This window comes from Oryzias melastigma, unplaced genomic scaffold, assembly GCF_002922805.2.
Source record: "Oryzias melastigma strain HK-1 unplaced genomic scaffold, ASM292280v2 sc00236, whole genome shotgun sequence".
NCBI lineage: Eukaryota > Metazoa > Chordata > Actinopteri > Beloniformes > Adrianichthyidae > Oryzias > Oryzias melastigma.
Window position 1 is genome coordinate 266,205 of NW_023416886.1, and position 14,092 is coordinate 280,296.

The window sequence follows — 14,092 nt, forward strand, 5'->3', positions numbered from 1 at the left end:
TAATGTTAAAGTTACGGTTTTAAAGCTTTAAAAATGTAGTTTTAGTGTTCAATAAATGTTTATCCTGTTCGGCCCGCGACCTAAGGTGTGTTTTGGATTTTGGCCCCCTGTGTGATTGAGTTTGACACTCCTGTCATATGGGATCATCTCATTGCAGCAAGGATAACATACTGTCATTAGTGAGTAAAAATAACAGTTTATTTTTCTTTGTTCTTTGTTTTGGCACAGCTTTGCCAGAAATTCCTAAATCTTACAAACCAAGATGAAATCAGAGCTAATTCCTTGACCCTTAGTGTAGTTTTTGCACCTTAAGGGGGACCTAAGGTACTCTCGTTTTTCAAAAATAGAAAACTTGCCTAATAACCCTTGAATATAAATTTTTGGTTGTCCTTTTTGTGGTACATGGCAATCCCAATTCTGTCAAAATGTTGTAGCTCGACTGTTAAACCATGAACTGCTTTATGGATTACTGGAACATTGTGGGTAATCTCATAGCACAGAAAGCTGGATGTTTTAAGAGTCTGATCAGGAATTCTACAAAATTTAACCCAAACTGCAGAAACTCATAACTTGGATGATTGGACATTGCATGAGGAGAGGAGATGCTGCAACATGGTAACCATGGTAACCATATTGAATTGTTCTTAGGCAGCACAGTATGTGAGAACCTAGCTTTTTTAGTTTTAAAAGTCTACACTTCTCCCTTTGTTATATATTTGTTTAAAACAAAGTGTGTTCCGTGATTTGGAAAGTTCCTTTCTTCTTTCTTCTTCTTCTTCTTTTGAGATTTGAGAAACATCCCCTCTTCTTGAGAACTTTGGGTGCCGAAGCAGAGACTGAAGTGTTTGGACTCACCGTCAGCTGTCTGGTTGCAGGAGGCCTCGCTGTTTTCAGCTCTACCACAACTCAAACGGATAAAATCCATCTGGAAGCAGAAAATACAGAAAAAGACTTCAGGTCAAATTTAAAATGACACAGACTTTAGAAACTTTACTGTCTTGATTTATTTTACTCACTTCTTGTTTGCACTTTAGCCTTGATTTAAAAACCAAAAGCAAGTGAATAAAACCTAACTAACTGCAAAGTAACGTGAAGCTGCAAAACGCTGCAAATTTGTTGATTTGAGTTAAAGTCCTGCATCATTGTTGGAGTTCAAGCTCTTAACCTGGAATCAAGTTATGTCGCAATCACATGTGAGGGTTGATCTGAGGGTATGTTTTTCTATTGTAAAATCATTCCTAGGGTTTTTTAAATTATGGTTATGCTGAAGAAAACCTGTGTTGTTTTTTAGGACATAGTTTCTGCAGGAGTTCATTAAAAACTGGAGCACAGCCTTCGCTAAATTCCCTTTAACTCTCGGTTTAAACTTTCTCACACTAGCTCACAGCCCCTCACAACCCCAAGCTAACACTAGCATTGTAAAAACACGAATAATATCAGAGCTATCCACCCGTACAGTTTTGATCCAGATTCCAACTCAGACGAGGAAAACGAAGACGTTCATGGATCTATTTGTCTGACAGTGGATGATCAGAATGGAGCGGAGCTGGGGGACTGTTGCTGCATCACAGACCAGGTTTTTAGCTGCTCCTGATCCATGACGATTTGAATAAAGAAATATTCAGAAATGCAGTTTTTATCTTAAATTACTTTATACATGTCCTCCATCATGAGAAAAATGCTTCAAGTCTTCATTGGAGTTGGTCTTTTCAGTTCCTGTAGGATGTCCACACACACTAACTAAAAATCCTGCTGAACGACCAGGAGTGTCAAACTCAGTCACACAAGGACCCAAAATCCAAAACAAACCTTTGGTCTGAACAGGATAAACATGTGTTGAACACAATAAACTATATTTTTAAAACTTACTATTTTTTTTAATATTACTATGAATAAAAACAGGCAAGAATATTTTTCCAGAATAAATCATCTTAGATAACTTTTAATATTTTCCTCTCTATAAAAATAGATTTTGTCAAAATTATACAAGTTAGAAATAAGCCCAAGATAACATCAGGTCCTTAATAACAATAGAATCAGATGATCTGGAGGATCAGTCCCCGGGCCTCGACTTTGACACATGTTGCATAGACAGTACATAAAGAGAAGTGGACTGATAAAAAAGACAAAAAACTGCTGTCCTGAACCCAGAATGGAGAGATGATTATAGGTGCTTTTGTGGAGTTCTTTAAAATAAATAACTTAACCTCTCAACATCATCCGTATCTTCTGTGTATTTTAAACGAGATAAACAGCCAAAGCCTCCATCATGTAGCGATGAGGCTAAAAACTTCAGACAGCTTCTCCAATGGGAGTGTCTCGTTTATGAACACATTTTTGGACAAGCATTGAGCATTAAATTAGACGCACATCAAAAGATTCAGCGGACTCGAATTTGACGCATGAATCGTATTTGATGTCAATAAATTTGTTCATAAATGTTGGACTATTCTCTGAAAAGTGCGACTTATACACAGGAGCAACTTATATATGTTTTTTTCTTCTTCATTATGCATTTTTTGGCTACTGCGACTTATACTCTGGTGCGACTTATAGTCCGGAAAATACAGTAATCTGTAACAATAATCTAATATCCCCATTGAAAAAAATAATTGAATAGGAATAAACAACCTCAAAAGGGGACACAGTGTTTTGCAATCGACTTCAAAAACCTTGACAACAAAATAATCCAATGGAGAGGAATCATCTCAGGACAGGAATCGTATTTTAATAGAGAGAAATCAGGCTGGGAACTATGAAGTGTGTGCTAAAGTGGGAGCTACCAACTCTCTAGTCGCATGCTAGTTTGGTTCTTTGATGTATGTTTTTATTAATGGTTGATGATGTCATTTGCACGTATTTACGTTCAACCAGCACAAAAACTGATGGAAATTCTTGTTGGCAACACATAATGTGTTAGGCCAAGGTGCTGGCAAAGTAGCACGTAGCAACTTTAAGAGCCAACAAGGCTAACTGATGTTGTTGCTCGCACTTTTTTTTTGGTAAGAAAGTGAAAGTGAGTTTGCACATAATTTCTAAATCCGTGCCGTCACTGTTGAGCTCCTTTCTTGGTCGCACAGATTGGAGAAATAGCTAGAAAACGCAGCGCTAAAACTAACTTTCTGCTCAGTGACACAAACACCGCAGAGATCAGTTGTTAGTGAAGGAGCTGTGGCCCAAAACTTTAACCTGCCAAACCCATTTACAGCTTTAATCATTGTGTTTTGAATCAGCTTGGCAGGTGTATTTGGTGTTATGATCCATGTTCGTAAGTTTAAAAATGTTTCTTGTATCGGCTAAAGATGCTAGCTGGAGGCTTGTCCTCAAAGTACCATGAAATCGTCTATTTGGAGGTAATTGTTTAATCCAATTGAGATATTTACCATGTATGTAATCCAAAAATAATAAAAATTTGTATTTTCATTTGAAAATGTGGTAAAGGGTGTTTGTTTTTTTTAGCACTTTGAGATGTTTTTAATAGGGAAAGGACTTTGTTACTAAACATCATCAATCTCCCCAGACCAGAAAGGAGGGAGTCCTTTCTGGTCTGGGGTGACAAGTACCTAAAAGTTCAGTTATTTTGATTTCATCATAGAGGCAAAATATAAAATCACTGATATTTGCTGTCAATTTGACAGCAATGCCTTACCTGTAGCAGTAGAAGTGGCAATTCTTGCACTATTTACAGATTAATCTTTATAGATAATACATATTTAAATATAACACAACATCAGTAATTTTCTAAGCTTTTATTCGAGCAAATCAGTTAAGAGACGAGGGATCTAGCCTGATTTTTGTGGTTGTCTGTCCTCCATTGAAACAGCTGCGTTGTGCTGCCATGACTCAATGTATAACAGTGACACCTGTACGTGCACATGTCTGTCGATAACAGCAAAGAGGTCAATCCAGTAATTTACATCAATGGGTTTGAGCATTCTTAGACAGCTCATATCCACCCATAAGGTAAAGCTTTACCACTTTAAACTTCACATGTTTTCTTATACGAATTTTCTTCACATTAAGAGACTGAGTTTCAAGATTCAATGAATCAAAGTGAATCACTGCTGTCAGATAAACCTCCTCCCCGGCCCGTGACGTGGCTGTGCCTGACAGGTCTGGACTCACCGCGCCCTCAGAGCATGTGGAGTGTGGACTAGAGGCGTCAGACTCGCTGCTGAACTGATCCAGTGGAGGACAGAAGCTGTCGTCCTGTTCGTCCCTCAGCAGGGCCTGCAGGGACTCGATGTAGCTGATGGCGTTGCGCAGGATCTCCACCTTGGGGAGGCGCTGGCTGGGGTTGGATGCTGTGCAGCGTTTCAGCGTCTCAAAAGCGTTGTTGACTTTGCTGAGCCTCCGTCTCTCCCGCATGGTTGCAGCTTTCCTTCGATCTGCGTGCGTCGTCTTCCTCTTGCAGGCCTTGCAGGCCCAGAGCAGGCAGTGTCCGGCCTGGTGGGGGCCCCCGGGGGCCCTCACGTGCTGGTCCTCCTCCTCCTCCTCCTCCTCCTCTGCAGTTGGAACGTGGCAGTGACTTTGGTCCTCCATCTTCAGCAGGCTGCTGTGTGACAGTCGGGTGTCCAGGTCCTCAAAAAAGTTCAGGTCACTGGTGGCAAAACAGGGGTCATAGAGGTCAACGGTGGAGGAGAGAGGGAAGGGGAAGTCCGGGAGATCCATTAGCGTTTGCAGATGACACAAATCGAGCAGAGAGAGGCTTTCTGACAGCTTTAAAGGACGTTCCTCTCAAATGTGGAAATTTACAATAACTTTAGCAAAATAGAAATAAAACTGAAAGTGAAGGAAGTTTCAAAATGGAGGAACTGATGGGGAAACTCAGCTGTCCTGCTCGGACGTCTTTATAAAGAAGGCAGTGTGGAGGCGGGGCCGTGGTGTTGGGAACCAATGATCTGACAGGTGTGTTTTCAGTGGGGTGTGGGTGGGGGTAATGTGGGGTCAATGGGGTAAATCTAAGCAAAGAAATAAAAACATCAGTCAAATCTATCTCTGCTGGTTGACACTCTAGACGTTAAGTGATGCAGCACATGTGCTCACACAGAAAGGCTTTTCTATCGCATCGACGTTTAAGAAGTAAAATCATCAAGTCAAACAAAACAGTCTCATAAATCAGGCTAAATTTGGCTCTGGCTCGGCTCGGAGGCCGGCTGCTGTTACACAAATGTTACCCGCTTCTTCGTGTCATGCATGCTGTTGATAGCAGCTGAAAGCTTCCAGGTCCTCTGGATCTTCACACTTTGCAGATTTTAATCAGGAAATTAAATATATTTTAAAATAAATGAGCTTCTTCCTATTTAAATATGTGGAATGCATGAATTTGGAGACAGAAGCATCAAACCACAGAAGCTGCTGGAGTTTCAACAGCATTTTACAGTTTATCATTTAACTGAAGTACGTTCCTCCACTTATTTATTTTTGGATCAGTCTGCCATCATCTCAAGCGTCTGCTATTTTGAGACTAAACTCAGGCTGGAAAACCAAAAGAACACAGAAATCCTCCATGTTAGATTTTTTGTTTGTTAAGACATGAAATCACAGCGTTTCAGAAAAAAAAACTCTTTGTTAAAGGAAAAGGAAACAATAGAAAAAGGCTTAAAAAAAATCTATTAAACTTTTGAAGTACACTGTACCGAAACCAAAACAGTCATTACTTCTTTATTTCGACTATTAGGTTTCAAACTTCTGAAATTGTTCTAATTTAACTGTTCTATATTATTTTTGCTGCGCTTTTATCTCTTACTTACTAGTCTTGTTTTTTAACCTCATAAATGCCACTGCATCAAAATATTGACAGATTTTTTTTTTATTGAAATATGTTTTAGACTCGATGATAAAACCCTTAAAAAATGATGCAATTTCATTTTTTGTTTTTTTTAATGAGCTATAGACAGTACCAGTTATTTCCTGTCGGTTGATTTGGTAAGTTTTTGCTCACCGCAATGTTATGTTAGGTGTTCACAAAAAAACACATTTTTAACATGGTGTAACTGCATTATATAGAACTAATTACCAACAAAGGTTGCATTCTTTCAACACAGCAAGTAGTCATCCAAAACATGAACAGCTTTTCCCATTAACACTGTCTGTGATTTCGAGCAAGAAAAGCCCTTGTTCTGCCTCTAGTGGAATGATGATGAACTACAGGGCAGAAAACATGGACTGAGCTCAATAACAGCTGATGGGTTTGATTATGATGATGAAATCGGGGTCTAAGAAATGTGTACATCAATATGTTATTATTAAGGGTTAGTATTTTGGTCACGGTTAGGCAAGCAGCAGGAAACCCAGATTATGAGTCTTGTGGCTGAGATCAAGGGGTTTAATCTACAAAGCCACATAGAAACAAGGTCAGCAGAAAACCTTAAATATACCAAACTTAATTACCGAAGTGCAGGCAGCTGTGACTGATTAGCAGGATCCACAGGAGAAGGGGCGGAGTCACAGCTGCCTGCACAGGAGCAAAGGAAAAAAACGGAAAAAGCAGCACAAATCAAGCAGAACATGACGGTTTTACAGTCTCTATTGATTGTCTTCTTCACCTCTCAAATGTTGACATTGCTGCTGGTTTTTTCTTTTATAAAGTAACCGGATCGACTGAGGTTGGTTTTAAACTCCAAAATAGATCTGGGAGCTTTGAAGGATAAAACGTTTCTCTGCCAGCAACTGATCACAGAGAATACGTTTGTATAACTTGGTTGTAAGTTGCTTTCGATTTGACTCCCTTGTAAAAAAAATCCTCTCTTTCGAGTCTCGATTCTTTTCAAAAGACTTTTTGTGGGACTTTACTTTACCATTACCCTGCAAAAAATATGCATGTATGTTAAAAAGTGTCTTAATGTGTAGTGTACACGAGAAGCTTTAGAATTGTCAATTTTTTGCATTTATTACAATACAAACCATTATTTGTTTAATATTTTGATCTCATGTTAGCAGCTAGTTCATTTGTTTTTTTTTATTTTTTTATTGCATAAGCTTTTAATTTATTGTTTTAAAGAATTAAACGACAGGCAACCCCACAGCCTCGAAAGGGATAAGAACGATTGGATTGATCCTCCGTGTATTCCACCTATAGCCTATTGGTTGAGGCGATGCGGCAAAATAGCCAATGTTCTGATATTTGAACCTGCGCCACTCAAATTGTGCTGCTGCCAGACCAACGCACCACTACTGGTGCTCAAATCGTGCCGCAGGACCTTAGATGGCATCTGTACCACTGCCTTAACACTGAAACTCAGCATCCCTGATGCACAAATCGCTTATGGTCTGACTGAGCAGGCAGAAAAACAAAAGAATTAGCCCCATCATTTGAAAGTCGACTCTTTCGACTCCCTAAAAGGCAGCGATTCTTAGAACTGATGCTTTTGAGCGTGACCCATCACTAGCCCTCACATTGTGATGTCACAAAGTGAGAACAGCCCGTTTGTCAGGACTCACCCTGCCATGTCCTCCTGCGACCACCTGAGGGACCCCTCCCCTGAGTACTAACCATCTTCAGCACCTTCCTCACCACAACTCCCATCAGTCACCGCTTCAGTCTTCTCTATGCACAGCTGATCATCATCATCCTCATCAGTACTACCAGCACTTATACTCATCCCAGCCTCAACTTCAGTGTGAAGTCTTGATTGTGTTCATCTGTCAGACTGAGCAGTTTTCCTAGTTTGATTCTCTGTTTTTGACCTATGACCTGTTTATTCGTTCCTCTGCCTCACCTCTGTGTTTTTGACCATTGCCTGCCTTTTTGATGCTGTCTATGTCTTGCCCTTTCTGAATTCCATTAAACCATTTCCAAATGGATCCTAACGTCTCAGCCTCTTTGTCACACAGTTCAAGGGAGAGTCTGTAATGATAGCCCCGCCCCCAGGCTAACACACACACACTTTCTCCACTGAGCTAATGGTGATCAGCCAAAAACGTTCATTTTATTTGCACAATACCATCTTCCAATTACGTTCCATCTCCTATTGACGGCCTGACTGACAGGTGTTCATTACAGTTAGATGCTGGTCCCTAGTGGTGTCCAGGTTAAGACCCCCCCCCCCGGGTCGTGTACAGTCGTGCAGGTGCTGAGTGTCTGTGGAATGTGTGTTGTGATTGGGTTTTAGCGATGGCCAAGAAATGCTTATTCAATTTAGCTTTCAAACTCCGTGCGGTGGCATACACCAAAGGACATTCTGGTGAGGAATCTGCACTACATGGGATGGAACACATCAGAGAACGCACGAGCAGATGGGACATATTGGGGAGATGCTGTAGAAAGGGAGCAGACTTTTTCCTGGTGCAAAAGCAAGCAACCAATTAAAAGAACTGGTTGAAACGTGGATTATTGAGCATAGAAGGAAAGTGTGCACGTCTTCAGGAATATGATCCGCATGAAAGCAAAAAGGAATATAGAGATTAATAACAGAAACAGTCACAGCCAGTGCTAATCAGAACAATTGAATCATCATTTCAGTAAATACGGACATGTTAATCTGGTTTTGTCTGCTTTTCTTGACCAAATTTCACAGTAAAATGAACCCATTAGCAATCACCATTCTGTCTGTGATGGAAGAAACACGTCTCCATCACACGCCAGGGTTTAATAAACGGCTGAGACTTTTTTTAATAAAGACTGGGCCTTCAAAAGCAGATGCACAATACACACATCCAGATGTAAGTATGGACATTGTTTGTTTTCGCGTGAGACGCAAACATGCTGATGAGGACGACTCTAGGATGACGTCATAAAATGACGAGGAGCGAAAGGCGGAGCCTCAGAGATCGAGTCGTTTTACTTCGGGGTATGAAAAGAGTTCACAAGAATAACTAATAATTCATAAATAATGTGTTCTTCAGTGTTCCAAAGGTATTACATGATCATGTACTGTATGTAGTTTACTCTGAAAGACCAAAGATTAGCATGATAAGGACCCTTTAACATGTATCTGTTTGTTGAGCTGCTGCTGAGGATCTGAAAGGGGATCAAGCATCTGGATGAAATGTACTTAAATGTAGAATCTTTAAGAACTTATTCCAGCAAGTGAAGCATTTTAGTTAACTGTTGGCATTTGTTTTTAAAAAATCATAGGTATTCTCTTTACAGAATGTTTATCTGTTTAAAATACATTCGACCATTGAAATTGAGACATGAGCCAAACAGGGTGACCTGCATCTCCACTTTTTCTGTCTTTTCTTTATTTGAAACATCTCATTATGACCATTAAGAAATGTAAAAACAAACATTAAGATTCAAAGGAGAGAAAAACAATTACCTTAACTTGCATGTCAGTGAGTGTGGAAATGTATTTTATTTAGACTTCTTTTTTCAAAAGAATTTGTGAAAGTGCAAACATTTTTCTATGGCTTTTTCAGATGTGAAGTTGCTGCACTAAGAGTCGCTCACATTACAAACTCCTGGAGTGTTGAGTGGGGGAAAGCACTGAGTTATATTTAACAGAATATGACATCCAACACTCCTGACGTTCCTGCTGACCAGAGCTCTTCCACCTCCTTCATTCTTTGAGAAATTCAGATGACAGCGCCGCTCCTTACATCTGACAACAATCCCTGTGCCTTCACACGGGCACCAAGCATCTCCTGTCAAACCTGAGCTGTATTTAAACACAAACGGGACGGAAACCTTCAGACTACTTTAAAGGGGCCATACCATCAGAGTGAACTGTATCCATATATCTGATCATACATTACCTTTGGAACACTAAAAAAACAAATTCTTTTTTAGATATGAGTTATTTTTGCGAGCTCTTTTCATACCCGTGAGTAAAACGACTCGATCTCTGAGGCTCCGCCTTTCACTCCTTCAGGGGGCCGCCCATTTCATATATATATATATATATATATATATTGATGTATAGTATATACTGTGTAGCCCAGGAGTTTATCCCCCAAATTTGGCACAGACAGAATGGTGATAGCTGCTGGGTTCATTTTGTGATGAAATTCGGTTAAAAAACATGAACATTTCAGAATTTATTAAAACTGTTCTGGTTAACACTGTGAATGTTTCTGTTACTTTGAAGTATCATTAATCTCCATATCAAAAATCCTTTTCACATCTACCTCTCTGTCTTTTCTCAATAATCCATGGTCAAACCAGTTCTCAAAATTCGTCGTTCCCTTTCCCCACCAGGAAATAGTCTTCTCCCTTTCTTCACCAGAAAATAGACTGATCACTTTCTCTATCAGGAAATAGTCTTCTTCCCTTTCCACCAGGAAATAGTCTTCTCCTTTTCTCCTGCCGTCTTCCCAATATTCCCGTCTGCATGCACCATTCTCATGTCGTGTAGATTCCTCACCAGAAGTTTACTCATGAAGTTTGAACGTTAAATCGAAGGATCACAACACAGACGCTTGTGTCTGGACGCCTGTGCACGAGCAGGGGGTGGGGGGCTCTTGAAGCTAGCTAATCACTGCTAGCTTTGCAGGGATTTTGTTTGTGTTAGCCTGGGGGCGGAGCAGACTCTTCCTGGAAGGGGCGGTTCTCAACTTGTGATGTCAGCATGTGAGGACCTGCTTATTTTCATAAGTATGGGAGGGGCTTCTGCTGAGAGTGCAGGTTTTTAGAGGATTACTTAATCTGTGACAGATCAAAATATCTCTTTGGGCTCTTTATGGAGAGGAGTGAACAGTAGAATACATTAAAACTCAAAAAGTGGATTTTTCATAGAATGGCCGTTTTAAGGGATTCAGATAAATACCAACAGTTGCTTTCTTTAAATAAATTGGTTTATTTCTGCTGTTCTCCGCATGCAGCTGCTGGTCTCCATCCAGTCTTAATCAGATCTGACGGGTTCACATCCTTCACCAAACGTAAACTTTTGTTAAGTTTTGGGTTGTTTTCAGGACCTCATGAACGTCTGTCCTCTTAAGGATGGGAGTGCTCTGTGGTTAAAGCTAGTGTGTGGTGGTGCTGGGAACCCCCAGCAATGAAGAGGTCTAAACATCTTCAAGTTCTGATTCATCTCTAGTCTGCCGAGTGGATGCTCCCATGTCCACTTCTTCTTCTGTCACTTTACTGTTCCTGACATGTGGAGGTATCAGGATTATCCAGTAAATGGGTTAAGTTACTTATTTTATTTAAAATTTGAAGTTATAACCACATATTCTGTGCAAATGCTTCAGAATGTGTGATTTTCATTGTACTTCAGACTAAAAATGATGATGATCTCCACTTCAAATCCTCAAAAAGTCTGGCTTAACCTGCAATTGCATGCAGTTCCTGACATGTCTGGTGCAGGAGCTCGCGTTCGTCTCAATCTAAACATCTGAAAAGTTCCCCTTTCAGCTCTGAGGCTGCACAGATTTGAATGCATGACTCCAGGTCCACATTTTTTTAAAGATTTATATTCCTGTGGAATAAATGGTAGTTTGTTGTTTACATTGTTCAGAAGGTTCAAACATTTCAAATACTTTGAATTTAAATCTGTTAATTTTTTTCTTGATTCTTTGTATTTGTGATCTGCAGTTTATTTCCAAAATCCAGAAATTATCCTTTAATTGTCAAATTGCTGTTAAATTTGAACAGAAATATGTCTCTGTTTTATATGAAGGCTTGTTAATGAACACTGATTGCTGATCTGTAAAGCTGAAGTTTCCTGTGTCAGAATCCATGGGCATAAAGTTTGACACCTGAAACCGCTCGGCAGCAGGAATGTCCTCCTCACTCATTCCAGTCGCTGCCGAGGGTTCACTCTCCATCTGTGCCAAATGTTCTGTCAGCCCAAACCCGGCCCTGGCCCGCACACAGGTTCAGGTCTGCAGCATGCACAGCTGTGAGCAAGAATTTAAACCATAATCCTGTTCTAGAAATGTTTTAATGGTCTTTCTTCATTCTGGATTGTTTCCAGTTATTTTTGCAAAATAAAGATCCGCAAAAAATCCTTTGTGAAGAGTCGAGAGTCGAAAGAGCTGATTCTTTACCAGGAGTGGAATTGAAAGAATTCAGAGGAAGAATCGAGGTGGACATCACTCTTGTTTTAATCCTAATGCAAGCTCAACTCCTCAGAATAGACTTTTCATGGTGACGTCAGACAAAATGGTGACAGGACCGACAAAGTGAATAGTTACTTTCAGTGTTCGGATTTAGAACGGCAAAGCTGACAGTTGAACGATGTTTGACACAATTTTATGTAAATAATAAAATGTAATCTTATCCAATTTCATCAGAAAAAATGACAATATGTATTCTATGAATGTCCTGTCTAAGATTGTTCACAAATCTAAACACAAATTTGAATAATCCTTCAATATTGGCTGTTTTATTGAAAATATCCACCTTTCATTTGAGCAGATATTATTCTAACTGGTTCTATTTTGGCTGATGTTATTCACACGTAGTTTAAGTGCGATCGAGCACAAAAGCTGATAAAAATTGATTAACATATTTTATAACATTACATAGAAAATAGTCACTTTCATATTTTGCTAACAGTTTTCTATAATTTTATCATATTTTTTACCTTTATTTTCCTGCAGATCAGACACAAATATGAACAAAATCAAAGAGGAGTGATGTTAGAAGCACGGCTGAGCTAACAGCAGCTCACTGACCGGAGTAGAAAACATTACAACAGGAATAAGTTTGACTTTAATGTCAGACATGCTGGAATTGTCTGAGTTTTGATCTGTTTACAAGGATTTTGTATAAGAACGAAAATTTAGACAACTTTTAACTGGTGAGAAAAGATCTTCTGCAGCTCCACGTCTCATAGCCAAGGCTAATGCTAGCGTTAGCATTAGCACAGATTAAAAGAATAAAATCATAATTATCATAATTAATTAAATACTTGTAAACTTTTCTAACTTTAACCAGGTTGTCAGAAAGAAATAATCCACGACTGGTTTAATATCATCCAGAGGGTTTTGGGTAAGTAGCTGCTGCGTTCTGCAGACAGCACTACTGACATTTGTACGTTGATTTGTGGACAATCTAAGAGCAAATGCAAGCCAGGTAGGACATCTCTAAAATAAATATTGTACACATTTCTGTTGCAGTTGGTTAGGTTACCTTTTATTATTTACATAGAATTTCTTTAAACAGCATTCAGGGTCAGCTTTGCCGTTCTAAACCATATAAAGTGGAAGTGACTCTACTCTTGACCCGCGGTGTGTGACGTCACGTGAAAAGGACTGGATGATACACACTCCCACTGTGCGCTTCCGTCACGAGTCGCTGACAGCGCCAGGCGTCGTACTGGCGTTTTTTTTATAGTCAATGTGGGCGGTCGCCCAGGGTGCAATCTCATAATGCCAGATACATTATATATGTTGTCATCTTAAAATAATTGCCATTTTTTCCAGATTTTTCAGGAAACACAAAAATTGGAACATTTGTTGAATATATGATTTTTATTAACAGTTTACTTAACATTATTAAAAAGGGACAATTAAAATTTATGAACGTTTAAACAAATGTAAATATGCCAGATTATAACCTCAGGCTAACTTCATCTGGAGTCCTTTGACAGGTTGATGTTAAAAGTATAACAGAGTTTAAGAGATAGTACACAAACAATGATGACACTTGAACATATATAGCATTTTTAAAATCAGAGCTTGCTTTGTAATAAAATGTTCTTATTTCTGGTCATTTGTGATGGCACTTTTTTTTCTGTGATGGCACTTTTGAGACTCCAAAAGCCACAGTTTTAGCTGTTTTTTTTTAAATCCCAACATTTTCACTTTTTCTTATTGGTATTCTGTTCCAGAAGGTTGAGCTCTAGAATGACAATACTTTTGTGAGCAAAAGGTTCCTCCAAATATAACCTCACAGTTTAATCAAAAACAGCTAAAACAACAGACGGACACAAAGAAGGTTAATCTAACATTGAATATGAGACACTTGGATGATTGTGGTTCCATCTGTCCATCCGTCCAAATGTTAAAAACAACGGAGATTCTTATTTTTTTTGCAAACAAATCTAAAGGTACATGAATAAAGGACTGACAGCTCAGGAATACTGAACTTTGTGTTGCTGTTGTTTATTTGGATGAGTAAGTCAGTTCTAAACATTTAAAGTGATTCAGTTTATTCTGTGTTTGACATTCAGCTTTCAAAACTTAAGAGAACTGCTTAAATTGT

General features: G+C 39.2%; 1 protein-coding gene across 1 annotated transcript in view; it reads right to left on the minus strand.

Moving 5' to 3' along the window:
• The window catches only part of LOC112140190 (myoblast determination protein 1 homolog 1), a 7,473-nt gene extending 1,708 nt beyond the window's left edge, over window positions 1-5,765 (minus strand). Inside the window, exons 1-2 of the mRNA XM_024263090.2 lie at window positions 4,126-5,765; window positions 856-925 (exon numbers count right to left, since the gene is read on the minus strand). Of these exons, the coding sequence (XP_024118858.1) occupies window positions 856-925; window positions 4,126-4,671 (616 nt within the window). The 5' untranslated portion in view covers window positions 4,672-5,765. The remainder of the gene's footprint in view (window positions 1-855; window positions 926-4,125) is intronic.
• Window positions 5,766-14,092: the final 8,327 nt, after the last annotated feature.